The 15,934-nt window shown below is 39.3% G+C and overlaps 1 protein-coding gene across 3 annotated transcripts in view; it reads right to left on the bottom strand.

The window, feature by feature from the left end:
• Positions 1-3,618: 3,618 nt before the first annotated feature.
• AP1S2 (adaptor related protein complex 1 subunit sigma 2) overlaps positions 3,619-15,934 on the bottom strand; it is a 49,453-nt gene continuing 37,137 nt past the window's right edge. For 2 of the 3 annotated variants that reach the window (XM_066622462.1, XM_066622461.1), the window contains one exon: positions 3,619-5,422. Coding sequence is in view for 1 of the 3 variants with exons in the window: in XM_066622461.1 (XP_066478558.1) it covers positions 5,375-5,422 (48 nt within the window). In the remaining 2 variants the exon portion in view is untranslated. Of the gene's footprint in view, positions 5,423-6,768; positions 8,722-15,934 lie in introns of those variants that run through there. The other variant, XM_066622463.1, reaches the window with a different exon arrangement.

Raw genomic sequence — 15,934 nt, 5'->3', positions numbered from 1 at the left:
AAGTGTGGTATTTAGCAAGTTCTGCATGTAAAACCAGTAGCAATTATGATTACTTTAAGAGCATGGTGCCAGTCTGCTAAAGACTGCATAAAATTTTGCACTGCCTTTCACATAAATAAAACTGAATAACAGAAATTGCCATCTTACTGTAATACAGGACTGGGTAGAAAGATGAACATGAGTCAGTAGAATGAGATACAGTCTACTGCTGGGCTGCATTAACAGAGGCACAGCACCCAGACCATGAAGAGCAATCCACTCTGTTCTGCAAAAAGCAAAACATCACTTGGAATACTAAATGCACCACGTTTTATACTTGAAGCAACATATTTTAAGGATAATGATAAGGTGGAATGGAGTCTGAAGAGGGTGACGCTCTGGAAACCAAGTTCTCTGCGGAAGGGTTAAAAGAGTATGTTTAGCATGGGGGGGGAAGAGAGATGATAGCTTTAATTCTGAAAGGCTGTCATAATGAAGAAAGGAATTGCTCTCTGTGGCTCCTGAGTACAGGACTATAAGCAATGGGTTGAAAATGTAGGAAAGTAGATTTAGGCTTGATTTGAGGAAGAACCTGCTAAGAGTTCCCTGGTTGTTCCAGTCTCTCCTTCATTAGACGTTTTCAAACAGAGGCTGGATGATGGCCATTTGTCTGGGATGCTGTAGCCAGTGCCTGTGCTAGGCAGCTACCCCCTGCCAAGCTCCCTTCCAGCTCTAATATTCTACGATTCCATGTCATTCATGTCCAACAGCAGCTGGAGCAGGAAAACCATTGCTTTTTTTCCTTAGTGCTTATTTTTGATGTTTTAACTTTAACATTGCTTTTTAATGTCCTTTACAGAACTAACAGAACTGTAAAGGCAACAAATGTTGGTTAGTGTGATCTTGCAAATCCTGTCACAGAAATGTGTTGGTGTTGATGTATAAAGCAGGTACAACTCTTCCTCCTCAAAAGCCTCCTTGCTCACATGAAAGCACTAGTATCTTTTGTGGTTCATAGTAACAATGTTTCCCTTCTTTGCAACACAAAATATTTATATCCATGATTTATATCATGGAAATCACTTCTGCAGGGTTCTGAGCTAATGCTTCTAGGTTCTGACCAGACCTTGACCTGCTTCACTTCAGTAAGGTGGCTGTGAGTTCTTGGACCATCTGCTGGACTCATGTGACCATAACCCTAGGATAAGAAACTGTTTCTGTTGCTGGTGGTTGTACCGTGTTAGAAAAGCATGAGTTGCAGAGTGTCAGATGTAAGTTCAAAAGCCAGAGAAAGCAAAATGTTGCTGAAAATATTAGAAAGGCGTTCAAAAATTTTTTTAATATAGGTAAGGCTAATTTTACTTGCCCACAGCAAGCATATGTACTCTTTAATTTCCAGATATTTAGAACACATTCATGGTAGAAGTGCATGTCCTATATTATGGAGGTTTTAATAGCACTATAATCATTCCGGTTGATTAGAGCTTAATGCCACTGCTCCTAGTAACAGTTCCTTCAAAAAGTGTTAGCAAGATCCACCTGGTGCCTACTGCCCTTTTTAAATATACACACTAAAGTCATGAATCAGACACACTGAAGAGGTGCACAAAAGCATATTTCTCAGTCCTTTGATGTAGAAAATAACATAAGGAATCAAAAATAGTTTCAGTTAATTTTCATATGGTCTTTTAACAACGGGCATGTTATATAGACAATCCCATTTTTCTAGAGCAGATGTTTCTATAACCTCAGAAATAAAGCCCCATTTGGTCCAGTGGTGCTGAAACAGAGGAGAAAGGATTTGAACTCATGCCACTACCAGGACAGAAGGCCTCTGAAGAACGGTAAGCTGCAGGCTCTGTTTATGCCTAGGAACGCTATTCATTGTTTTCTGAAGGCTGGAGTTTGCTGCTGTATAATTTACACAGAAATGCTTATAACTGAAGTACATGGTCATGGTGTTACCAATGGTTCACTACAATTTTTTTTTAAAAAAACAGTAAATTAGGATGATTGCAGGTCACTGTGTCTTGTTTTTAAAAGTGTAGCTGACACACCTAACAGACACAAATATACCAAGCAAGAAAATAGCCAATAAATATTTTGGCCTATTTAAACATAAGTAAGGAGCAAGGAATGTATGCACCACACATACAAAAGCATCCTGTTTTGATGTAGTATGCACTGTACAATAAAGTTTTAAGATTGTCCCATGTGTGATGCAATTCTAGAGTGCTAGGGGTTGGCATCTTCATGAATCCTACTGTCCCATCCCCCCTTTTTAGTAATTCATCTTATGATTTGCAAATCTGCTTGGAAATTGTTGCCTGATAGCTGCAACTAAAGATTTTTTGGAACACCAAGTGCTTTATAGTCTGCATGGTTCTTTACTGCGCCCCATGAACAACTCATGTAAGTTTGAATGTATACCAGTTCACAGAATTTAGCTATTCTTGATGAATACAGAACGCCTTGGCTCAGAATGTCAAGTAAACAAGGTGCTGCCTCTAGAAAATTATATGGCCATTATACAATTTTCAAATCAAATCTGGCTTTTAAGTTCACCAAGGCAGTTTTTTTTTTTTTTTGAAGTATTGTAATCTGCATTCCCTTCCTCCACCCTTAAAAGAATGGCAATCTGCCTACATACTTCCAAGTATAGTATACACTGTTCTAACTCTAGAACCAACAAGAACAAGGATCATGCAAGAATGATTTAAAATATTGCTTTGTTACTACCTAGACATAGTATACTGATATTCTCCAGTGTTTAGTTGTACTGCAGAAGCCCTACTCATGATGCCCAAATGCACTGAATCTGAGCTAGCAAACCCAAAGGTAATTTTGACAAGAATGAGATGCTGTCAGTCAGCAGGAGAGCTGATCAGGGATCAGGTGTAAATCCTATTCTGGACAGCACTCCACTTTCTTTGAAGGAGTACCCATGTTTGCAGTTTGGGCGTGTTCTTGGATCCAGCTTTGGTGATGGTGTGTTGTGGCTTGTGACATGTGATTCTTGCACAGCTTCAGGCAGTACACTAACAGCACCCATTCCTGGAAAGGTAAATCCAACCCTAGTGCTACCGTCACCATGTCTTGGGTTCATTTGTTCCTGTTTATTTTACTGTTGGATGAACATTTTGATGGTACATTTTAAAATTTTCTGTTGGGAGCTGCTTTGAAGCCAAAAGCCTTGATGCATTTGCTAAAATGATTGTATACATTAATCTGCAAATGAGGACCATAGAGACAAGAAAATTCAATTGATGGATGTAGTGAATTAAACAGAATAGCTTACTGCACACTTAATGAGAACACTAGCACACCTTTTATGCTTAAAATGTACTAAAGAACAAATTAAGTTTTCGGTAAGAAACTGGGTTTGTTCCAAAATTTCAACCAACTGAAGATGGACTGTTACCAAGTATTTTTTTGTGTGTTTTTTAAAATTGTTTGGTTGTGTATTGTCAGAACATTGGTTGTGTATTGCCTAGTAACCCACCCACACCCACCACCGCCTCCCTCCAAGTTCAATCTTTGCTACATCATGGTATTTAACTTCTACAAAACAAAGGTTAAACTTTTACTATAACACAAACAAACCCTTCCTTAAACTTCTGAATAGAGAGACAATAGCAATGGAGTAAAAATGGACATTTATTACAACTAAACTGGTGAGATACTAAGACAGTTTCCACACAGCTTATGTCACAATCACAACAAAGCTTTTCCAACCAAGCACATACAAGGCAACAGCGTAAACCTTAAACATGTTTGGAGAACACATATAAAAATTGCTTTAAGTCGACATTTTAAAATGCCGTTTCGTCACTTCAACGTCACACAGAGGGCCACTCCCATTACTTGAAGTTCATTATCTCATGTGAAATTTAGAACCTGACTCCTGTGTACCTTATTTTTTCATAAGGTTTCTGTTGCGGGCAGTAGATGGCATGAAGCAATGATTTCAAGTCTGTGGCACTGTTTGATAGGCGTTTGGATGCTTTGGAGCACACTGATCACAGCAAATAGACTCAAAGGAGAACTTCTTAATCACACATTATTGGAAGGGTATGAGAGTGAGAACACGCACACACACATACATACATACATGGGTGATGTCCCACTGCTCCCAATAGCAGATGCTCTCTACTGAGGTTTTCCTAGCGCTAACCGTGTAGGCTATACAGCAAAATGCACATTACAGTAAATAGAGTATGGCTTTGTGATATCCATGCAGCTTGCTCCTATGCATGTTGACCTGGAAGTAAGTCTCATTTTGTTCAGTGAGGCTTATTCCCAAGTCTATGCACACAGGTTTGCACCCTGTTTTGTTACCTGGCTGAGTGAAGGCATGCCAGTGACTTAAATAACGTTCATTGTGTAAGATTTGCTACTTCTGTGTACAGAATCCCTTTCCAACTAAATCCAACATGATGTGAGGTGAAATTAAAGAACACTGATGATTAACATATGAATTGTCCAGCCACCCAAGTAGTTCCTCGGGTTCTGGTTTAGAGGATAGTAGATGATTCTTCTAAAAGGTTGAAGTTTTGCAACATTCCCTTCTTACATTTTTCCCTTTGAGATTATGGTCAACAGTATCTCAATGACTTGAATAAATACTGCTTTAGACTTTTGAAAGGATTATGTGCAATCCAGAGAGCATTTAAACTAGGAATTTTGTTTAAAGAGACATGTCATGTTGTTTCAGCCTGCGCTTCCTTTACATTAAGCCTTTTCTGCCCAACGTTGCATATACGCAAAGGGGAACAAATGTGTACACCTGCAAGCCAGGCAAAAATGGGCTAACTCAGTTTTCCGATTGAACTTTTGTTCTGATGAAATTCTGTTTACAACCCTGTTGCTAAAAATGAAGCTACTGCAACAGCTCACACCAGTTACACTTACAGACCTTAATAGGATTCTTTGGTATAATAAATAGCCATAAACCGTTGTTGTAACCCCACCCCAATCTTCTGTAGGAACCGAAACTGAGTTTTAACAAATGCCGACATACAAAGTCTTTGGTTACACAAAGCCAAGTTCTATGTTAACACTTTTCACTTTGTCACCATATGTAATTGTTACTTTTCCAGATATGGCATACTGTATAGCATCCGATACATTGTGTGATGGCAAAGTAATTTATAAACCATAAATCCTGAAATTGCCATCTATAACTCAAATTGTTGTAAAATCCCTTTATTCTCAAACCTTTTGCTCCCTTTTTTACTTTGAAGTAGATGAAATTTATCTTGTAGGCCTGAATGAAGTAGCTTAGCAAGACAGTAATACTGACAAATAGCATAACACCATTAGCTAACATTAAATGAGGCAGTGAACATTTACAGGTATGTGAAACACCACATAAGACATCAGCAAAGAAGAAGGTTTATGTCAGTCCAATTTCTTCAAGTACACTACGAGGGGTCTCTGCTTCCTGTGGAGGCAAAATTAGAGAGTGAACAGATCTTGTGCTCCTGCCGAAAAAACCATAACCCAAACTAGATTACTGCCTTTATTAACAAGGAAATAATTAAATTCAAGATATACTCTATAAAAAGTCACTAAACACACAACACTTTGCACTTCATCATGATTTTAGGCCTTGATATCACCCACGATTATCATCACGTTTTTCTTTAGGAGACAGTTAACTGGGTAGATAGAAATGTTCTAATATTTTAGTGAACTTACCATTCTATAAAATCTGAAGGCTCCAGCTAAAATTATGAATTAACTGAACATTTTGAGTATAGATTTTGAACCAATACTATGAAAGCCTTTGGAAAGCAACAATCTAAACAAACCAAAGTTTACAAAGTCATACAACAAAAGATTATTAAAAAGAAATCTGGGAAGGTGAATGTTGAAAGAGTGGGTGTATTTATAGCCAATATCTTTCACAAAAGGTAACTTTAGACCAAGATTGCCAAGATGCTGTGCAAAATATCCAGGTTTTTAAACTTCAATATGAACTTCAAATGTTTGATATGCTTGAAATGATTTTGAACCGTTTGGTATCTGTTGGAAAGTTATGCTAGTCTCCTAATCATCCCTCTGTCATACCTGTTTATTATTTATATAGCCAATGGATACCATGCCAATTAGTGAATTTCTATTTTTTTTTTAAGTATTTTAGATGATGGAGGGAACACTTACTTTAGCATCCTAAAAAAAGGCATGGCCAAAAAAGAGAGAAGAGATATTTAGCAACAATTTCTCAACACTAACATGTGCAAGAACACACACATTAAACATCCATTTTAAACTCTTAGGTGTTCAAACAAAGGAGCAGAAATGTGTCACGATATGAAGGAGACAAGCGTATCAATTTTCATATAAAAATAAAATTGTTGAAGGCATTCAGTTGAACTTCACCTTAATCACTTGGAGCCAGGCAAGTTTGACAAGCTACTTGTCAGGGGGCTTAGATCTAAGAGACCTACCTGTATCAGATGTTTGCACAGTGAATAAAAATGATGCTTTCTTATGACAGTAAGAATAAGAGTGTAATTTAACTCCCAAAGCTGCAGAGTTATAAAAGGCTCCCAGATCAACCTAGGTATTACATATAAGGACCAGGTAATCAGGCATTCTTCCACTACTTTGTGCTGACTTAAGGTAGTGGAGCGGATTGTCTGAAGAACAGAGCCAGCATTGCACTAGCTCCTCTGGATAATGTGGCTGGCTTGTTTGGGGGAGGGGGGAAGATGCTTACTAAGAAGGTGACCAATGACAGGAAAGGGGACCACCCTTCTCATTCATGAGACAGGCTACAAGTCCTTCACACAGTAAGATTTATTTGGGAAGTGCAAATCCCCAGTAAGGGATCCATTTCAGCAGCAGTTACAGCCAGCCCAAGGAAGCACAGGCTTCTTCCATGTAAATGCATCTAGTAAGAAGATTTGCTTATTTTTAACATTCTCTTGGATGTTTGGACAAGGTCTACAGCAAAACAGCTGGCACAGATGCACTCAAGTTCTGTGTGGTAAGCAATGGTGCTAATGCCATATAATTCAAATACAACATAAAAGTTAAGTGGAATAATGTTTCAGACTCATAATTAACAAGTGTACTAGATCTGAAAAAATGTAGGAATACTCAACTAGTCAGCATCACAAATGCTATGTAGGGAAGTCATAGTTAAGTCAAGTCATATGGAAGTCACAGATAGCCATGTTGGTAGTTGTGAGAGTCACATGTACAAGTATTAGCAGCTCTTCGAAAACGAACACCCTAGGAACACTTGGAAGTCAACTCTAAGATTAATTGCTGAATGATGCTAACAGACCGGTGAATCATTTCAGAAAAGTGTTTCATAGATTTTGTGTCTGCAGATCAGAATTACCAAAGATAAACTGCATAAATAGGAAACACCATAGCAAAGAGATGGGGAAAAAAAGCCATTCACATGAAAAGTGCATGCAATACTTTATTACAGACATGCCAGGAAAACTAATTCACAAAAATTTACAAGCATGCAGCTATAACAGAACACAGCCCCTCATTAGCACTCTGTGCATAGCATTTTAGGGCTTTAGGCATTAAAAGAATGCAAAGCAGCATTTATCATAAACATTCAGAGAAGTAATTAATATATTGCAAAAAAAAAAAAGTCAAGAAAGCTTTTAATGTGAAAATCTACTATATCATCTGTGTAGGGGTACATATATATATGTACACACACACACATATCCCATACTGACTTGCATTCTGGAATGCTACATATTTAATATAAACCTCCTTAACAAACAAAAAAAATGTCACACTGACATTTTAGATGTAGTGCACTACCACTTAAACAGCTGGAATTTTATATCACCTACATTGGATTTAGCTAAAACCCCTTCCTAATTTTGTAATCACCTTTCTGAAAAATCTGTCCAGTGCATAATACAGCAGCCACTTTACGGAGACATATAAACAAAATTAGATTCCTCCCCCCACCCCCCATGTTTGAACTCTGTTACTTTTTTAGGAACAGAAACCGCAATGTGGCAACCTCCTGTTTCATTTGTAATACATTTATTTCCGTGAATGCTTATATACGAGTGACTGCCAACATATATCAATTGTAATGTGTAGACAGGTCTATTAGTGAACTGGGAGAGGTGCACTGAACGTTGCTCTGTCACTGAAATAACGTGAAAGCTGTGGAACCCCATCTGTATTGGAACTTCTGAGAAAGCCAGGATCAGAGTACTTAGTCTCAAAATAAATACATTGATGAATTGCCAAGTTAGTTTCTAAAATATGAATTTTATTAGCACTATTCTGGGGTGTTCATGACTAGTATAGAAAGTAGATAGTGTAATCACTCATTTCAATGGATTCTAGAATAACTCCCGTATTAATTCTCCCTACACTGTATCAATAAATATCAGATTGAATTTTGATTTGATGGAGCCACTGAACCATGGTTTAAGTAAAGAACTTCAGCCTGAATATTATGTGCTATATCAAGAGATAATGGTAAGATTTAAATGTTAACTTGAAAGTTATGACATGCTTACAAGACATCAAGATGAGACATAGAAAAAACACACAAATGGTAGATTGAAGAAATATACAACAAATGAAAATAACTGTGATATACACTAATTTGTTCAAGATGATTGGATTCACCAAGCTGAGGGTAAGTGTTCTGCCATGAGAAAGTCAGCTCTATCGCCTCTCTGTATGCATGATGAATGAAGTCATTTAGTATACTGGGACATTAAAGTATTCATGCCGTGGCTACAAAAGAAATATGTACATTCTTTACAAATAATACAGAGGATTACATGCATACAACACAAATGACTTTTTATTTACGACTTCTATTTCTCTTTCTACTAATCTTTTGAATGACATGCATCACAAAACATATTACTCAGGGCTTGAAAAAGTACGCCACTGTAGCAGATAACTTAGCAAGCTGTATGTAACTTGACATCATGGAGCAGTTTATTTTAAAAGGCTCCTGTGCATTCCTCAACTGCTTCATGTTATGCTTGTGGTGATGGGCTTGTACCACACATGGCTACCCCCCAGACATTTGTCTGCACATGAGTGAGCTTTATTAGAGAAGGCAAAATTATGTCTGTGTGCCACTGATTGGAACTGACAACCAAATTAACAAAAGGCATTCTCATACTGCATTCCTACTTTCAGGCAAGTTAATTTTGTTTTATGTGGGGGCTGGAGAAGGAGTGGTACAAATTAAACTAGGCAATGTTTTCAATCTCTTTTTCAAAGTGCATCTGACTACATGCAATTGTATAGCCACTGATTTGTTTCTCAGTTTGGCAATACGTAATGTAAGGTTCATTAACTATTTTCTTTTTCTTCATGAGGATATGTGTTTTGCACATTATATTCTTAAAAGGCTCTAGTCACACAGTGGACTATGACCACATTCTTTTGAGTCCATTTTTAAATCACCTGTATTAACATTTCACACATTCATAAAGTATTAACATTCCAAGCCAGCTGATTGCTAATCTACTTACACAGAAAGGAGATTTAGCCCTGACTGGCAGGGAACTCTCAAAGCTAAAGTTAACAAGATCTCAAATTCTTTTTTGTTTATCCTAGGAAAAAACTCTGAATAAGACCATTCCTATAGTCAATTCAAAACAGTTTACTGTACAGATCCTTCAAAGAATGCAGAGATTTTTCATGCACAAGAACATATGTGGGTAATTCCAAAAGGAATGTGTGCATCTCAGAGATATGGAGTTTTCTAGACAATTTTGAAGTGAAAATTTTCCTTAAAAATATTCTAATGCTTTAAATCAATTGGGATCTGACTTAGCACATTTGACTGTTATTTAAGCTACTGACTCCTACTTAACAAAATTAAATGAACGTACATTTTAGAAAGTTTTTCAAATTGTTAAAGCTTGAACTGAAAGATGAGAATAAAAAAATTCAATAAAGAACACAATGTGGTTTAAGTTATAGCAAGACATCCAAAGCTTTAGTTATAAATGGTTTTTACAAAGTGAAGGCTCTGAAGACTATTACACACTAATTTTAGCACATCCAAAAAGCTGTGCAACTATGTAATTTTATACACAGCTTTTTGACATTCCATAATCTAGATCCCTCTCTCAAACAGAGACAGACACACAAAGTTACCTTAAAAAGTCATTTACAACTTTGAAAGAGCCCAATTTGACTATGCAGTATCTACTCATTGTGTTACTAAGGGCGCAATCCTAACCAACTTTCCAGCACTAACATAGCTGTGAAAAAAGTCTCATCTTACTAGCATTTATCCTATCTAGTAGAAATCTATTTGTATTGTACATTTTAGCAGAAATGTAGTTGTGTACAGCAATACTTCCAATAGCACAGCGAATACATCCCCTGAAAATCAAGCACTGTGTGAAACACTATAGAATACATATTAATGAAAAAGGCAAGATGCTGACTGGCCCAGTATGCACTGCTCCCATTGGGTACAACGGCTGTCTATCTTGGCAAGACAAAGAAGGCTGTATCTAATATGCGTTATCTGAAGTATGCCTGTATAATAATAGCAAATTCAAGAGCTTTACTAAAAGTACATATCTCAAAACGGGGCAACCCACAGACAAGGTAGTTGCTTCTACATATTGGGGGATTCCACGTATATGCAGAGTAAGTCTGTAAATTAAAAGAATAGAGGAGAAAAACCCAAATTTGATGTAGGTTGAGAATAGTTAGTGGTCCTTAAAAGTAACTGAACATTGGGGTGTGAGAGGGGACAAAACAGCAGCAAGAAGGAATAGGACTGCTTGAACAAGTTGGGCATAACAGCTGGGGGAATCAAAATGCTTTTGCAGGTCACGCTTGTCACATTCAATCTGCAAACAGACTGGAAAATTTTAGTTTAGTTTAACATTAAATCCAGACCAAAGGCATTTACCTATGGCTTCAATCCAGAGAAACACAAGTAGTGTGCTGCTTGCAGAATGGTGTGTTCTTCTCATTCCACAGGAATAGCCTGAGGAAATCAGCGCAAATTCTGCCTACTACTTACACAAGAAATAGTGCTATTCGACACAATCCAACCCTACATTTTTCACAAAACAATTTAGAGCAGTGTTTCTCAAACTGTGGGTCAGGACCCACTAGGCTGGTTGTGAGCCAATTTCAGGTGTGTCCCCATTCATTTCAATATTTTATTTTTAATATATTAGACTGGTATGTGACTGCATTTGGGGAAATGTTACAGACCTGTACTTTTAACAAGCTACTATGTATATTCTTTTAACAGTGCTAGCAAATGGGACTTACTCCTGGGTAAGTGTGGGTAGGATTGCAGCCTAGGATTGTTAAAATTTTCCTGCTTGATGATGTCACTTCTGGTCATGACATCACTTCCGGTGGGTCCTGACAGATTCTCATTCTAAAAAGTGGGTCCCAGTGCTAAATGTGAGAACCACTGATTTAGAATAACCAAGGGGAATGAGGGCAGGAGCAATGGCAGAAGACCAAGTTCCAGATCAGCAGTTCAGTGCGCATCTTCTACCTCACATAGAGTGTAGAAGACAGCAAGCTAGTAGCCAACAATTGCATGTGTGCTACAAGAGCAATCAATTTATAGATGAATCAGCTTAGGATCTCTTCTTAGAAGTTGATCTCACAAAGGAGACTGTTCTCTGGAAAGGATCGCCACATGATGCAAAATAATGGTTTTCATATAACGCACATGTTAATGGGTTGGGAAGTTTGAGAACAAGGTAGACACTGTTAGACTAGATTAACTGACTGCTCCCAAAGCTATTCAGAATAGGAAACAAGCTCTTTGTCAGTCACCGCTATCTTATCTCTCTGTTAAACTTTTAATGCTTCATTAGCACTCACTTCCAGTCCACTCCTGAACTTGCCTCTCTCCAAGTTTCACTGCCCCCTCCCCACTGATACACCAATGTGCTTTAATGATTTTTTAAAAATGTTTTAAGCAACATAATTGCTTACCAACAAGGTTATGGTATACTATATTATAAATTAAAACAATTTACTCTTGCTTACCCCCCTTTCATGCTATACACCTGAAAAGTTACTATGAACAGCAGCTTACATTAGCAAATTTGGCATGGACCTTTAACACAAGTGGGGAAAATTCATCTTCTGTAAGATTTCTCACAAACAGTGTAATAAGTTCAAACATCCACAGCTGAAACCAAGGAAAAAACTGAAGGTTTAACAAATTAAGGGTGGCCTTACACATTGCAATTGCAGGCAAATATAATGGTAATCAACAGATACTCTCTCCTGAATATCATGATGCTCTAGATTGAGTTACCCTCCACAAATCAAGAGACAGACTTGTAAAAAGAAAATCAAGAGTAGCTTACCCCTTTCTACAGTCCCATTAGCTGGTCTCCAATTCCGAAGCATTAAGTTTTTAACTGAGCCTCTTGCCAAATGTTTGGCAGAGGTTTTTGAAGAGGAGCCTTCACGGGAAAAGGAACAGGGAGCACGAAGACGCCACCCCCCCATGGAGAGGCTGGGAGCCAACTGAATGGGGGGCCACCACTACTGTTCGCCACCATAAGCCCATGCACCCCCTGTGGCACCCAAGGCACCTGCCCTGTCTCGCCACAGCCCAAGATAGGGCCCTGCCTACCTATCTGTTCCTACAGACTAATAAGTTGCTGCTCCTTCCAGTTGGTTGTGTTTCACTTGAAGTTGCTTGCTGACATGCAGCTTGCTCCCCATGACCATCATCCTTCCAGTGCCTCCAAGACATGTCTTTCCTGCTTTTCCATCTGCACAAACAGCCCAGGTCCAGGACAGATGACCCAACTTGCTCCGACTGCACATGTTAATTACTTCTCACACTTGTTAACCACTGCTACAGAAAAGGGCTTCTACAAGGCTGCCCTTCTATCATAGATTAGAATGCTGATAAATCTACCCTTCAAAAGCCAGGAGAACTCACTATCTAATTATCCTACCATCCATAATCACACACCATCTATGCAGCGAGTAAAGCAACTCAGGGGGACTTAGCTCCCATTAGGAATTTGGTGTTAGATACAGGAACCACCAAGGGGGCACCAATCACATCAGAGTCTAAAAAAAGTCTTTCACCATGCAACTACTTGTTTGGGTAGGGAGGAAGAACAAAGGGCAAAGTCACCTAAACCTGCACCTGCATTGATTGACCAGAGCCTTGCTGGATCAGAAGGAAGGCCCATCTAGTTCAGGTCCCTGTGTCTCACAGATGAATTTTAAAGTGGATTCTAAACATTCATGGCGGACTATAGCCAGAGGTTATTAACCATGATGGCTATACTGAACCTCCAGATGCAGGGGCAGTATATTACAGAGTACTATATGCAGGGAAGCATATGGAAATGGAAAAGGTGCAAAAGAGAGCGACTAAGATGATTACGGGGCTGGGGCACCTTCCTTATGAGGAAAGGCTACGGCGTTTGGGCCTCTTCAGCCTAGAAAAGAGACGCTTGAGGGGGGACATGATTGAGACATACAAAATTATGCAGGGGATGGACAGAGTGGATAGGGAGATGCTCTTTACACTCTCACATAATACCAGAACCAGGGGACATCCACTAAAATTGAGTGTTGGGCGGGTTAGGACAGACAAAAGAAAATATTTCTTTACTCAGCGTGTGGTTGGTCTGTGGAACTCCTTGCCACAGGATGTGGTGCTGGCGTCTAGCCTAGACGCCTTTAAAAGGGGATTGGACAAGTTTCTGGAGGAAAAATCCATTATGGGGTACAAGCCATGATGTGTATGCGCAACCTCCTGATTTTAGGAATGGGTTAAGTCAGAATGCCAGATGTAGGGGAGGGCACCAGGATGAGGTCTCTTGTTATCTGGTGTGCTCCCTGGGGCATTTGGTGGGCCGCTGTGAGATACAGGAAGCTGGACTAGATGGGCCTATGGCCTGATCCAGTGGGGCTATGTTCTTATGTTCTTATGAAGCAATTATAGCAGAGGACGACATTGGTGTTCATTCACTGCTTGTGGGGAAATATTCACTGCATTTTTTCCCTGGCCATTATTCCTATTCATTTCATGTCATGACTATTACTATCTCCCAGTCTCACCTATTTCACAGGATTGTTATGAGAACAAAAGAAGGGGAGGAACCACGTTGCACACCACCCTGAGCTCTTCGGAAGGAAAAATATAAATAATTTTGTCATATGGAGATGCCAAAAATTTATGGGCCCGAGCTGTCAAGTGACCTAGCTATGTCACTGATCCACCCTTGCATAAATTTATGTCTCAATGATGTCCTTCCTAAGACACCTTCTTTCTAGACTGGGTACCGCTGCCCAACCGGCCCCTCTTGACTAAGGAATTAAGTCATAGGAATTAAGTTAAGGAATAGAGGTGAAAAGAGAAGACATTACAGACCTAGGCATCCATCCAAGAGTTAAGGAACTGAAGAATGAAGTAGCTGATACAGACTCTTGGCATCCATCCAAGAGTTAAGGAACTGAAGAATGAAGTAGCCGATCTATTGACTAAAATATGCAACTTGTCCCTTAAAATGGCCACGATGCCAGAGGATTAGAGGATAGCAAATATCACATCAATCTTTAAAAAAGGAAGGCAAGGGGACCCAGGAAACTATAGGTTGGTCAGCCTAACATCTGTTCCAAGTAAGATGGTGGAATGCCTCATCAAAGATAAAATCTTAAAACACACAGATGAACAGGCCTTGCTAAGAGAGAATCAGCATGGCTTCTGTAAGGGTAAGTCTTGCCTCAAACCTTTTAGAATTATTTGGAAAGGTCAATAGGCATGTGGATGCGGAAGAACCTGTGGATATTATATATACGGACATTCAGAAGGTGTTTGACACAGTCCCTCAGCAAAGGCTCCTGAGAAAACTCCACAGTCAGGGAATTAGGGGGCAGGTCCTTTCAAGGATTAGGAACTGGTTGAGGACCAGGAAACAGAATGGGTTTCAATGGACAATTTTCACAATGGAGAGAAGTGAAAAGCGGAGTGCTGATCTGTCCTGGGATCGGTGCTTTTCAACCTGTTTATAAATGACATGCAGACAGGGCTAAACAGAGAGGTAGCCAAGTTTGCTGATTACACCAAGCTTTTCCAAGCGGTGAAGACCAAAAGAGATTGTGTAGAGCTCCAGAAGGATCTCTCCAAACTGAGAGACAGGGTAGCAAACGGCAGATGCATTTCAATGTAAGTAAATGTAAATTCATCCACTTTGGGGTAAAGAATCAAAACTTCGCATATAGGCTGATGGGTTCTCTGTGACAGATCAGGAGAGAGATCTTGGGGTAGTGGTGGACAGTTCGATGGAAGTATTAACCAATGTGCAGTGGCAGTGAAGAAGGCTAATTCCATGCTTGGGATCATTAGAAAAGGTATTGAGAATATGATAATGTCATTGTACAAAGGCCACACCTGGAGTATTGTGTCCAGTTCTGGTGGCCACATCTCAAAAAGGATATAGTGGAAATGGAAAAGGTGCAGAAGAGAGCCCCCAAAATGATTACTGGGCTGGAGCATCTCCCTTATGAGGAAAGGCTACAGTGTTTGGGGCTCTTCAGTCTAGAAAAGAGGTGCCTGAGGGGGAACATGATTGAGACATACAAAATTATGTGTGTTATCCTGTAAGGTGCAGTGTCCCCAATCTGGGACTTTGTCCCAGAAAATAACTACCAATAAAGGGGTCAAACAGGGTTGCATCCTGGTACCTCTATTGTTCAACCTGTTTATGAATGACCTCGCTGCAGCCTTGGAGAATGTTAACAGCCATTGTCCTAAGCTGGGCAACCTTCGGGTGCCACTGATTTTATATGCAGATGATATGGCTCTAATATCTTGCACCCACGTTGGCCTTTTGAGGTTGCTTGTGCTGAATATCTAGCAACCAACAAGCTGGAGATTAATTATACCAAGTCCAAAGTTATGATCTTCGCAAAGAGTTGGAAGTCTTACAGCTGGATCTGTAAGGGTAATAAGACT

This window comes from Tiliqua scincoides, chromosome 3 (genome assembly GCF_035046505.1).
Source record: "Tiliqua scincoides isolate rTilSci1 chromosome 3, rTilSci1.hap2, whole genome shotgun sequence".
Lineage (NCBI taxonomy): Eukaryota > Metazoa > Chordata > Lepidosauria > Squamata > Scincidae > Tiliqua > Tiliqua scincoides.
This window is presented reverse-complemented; position numbering and strand designations above follow the sequence as displayed.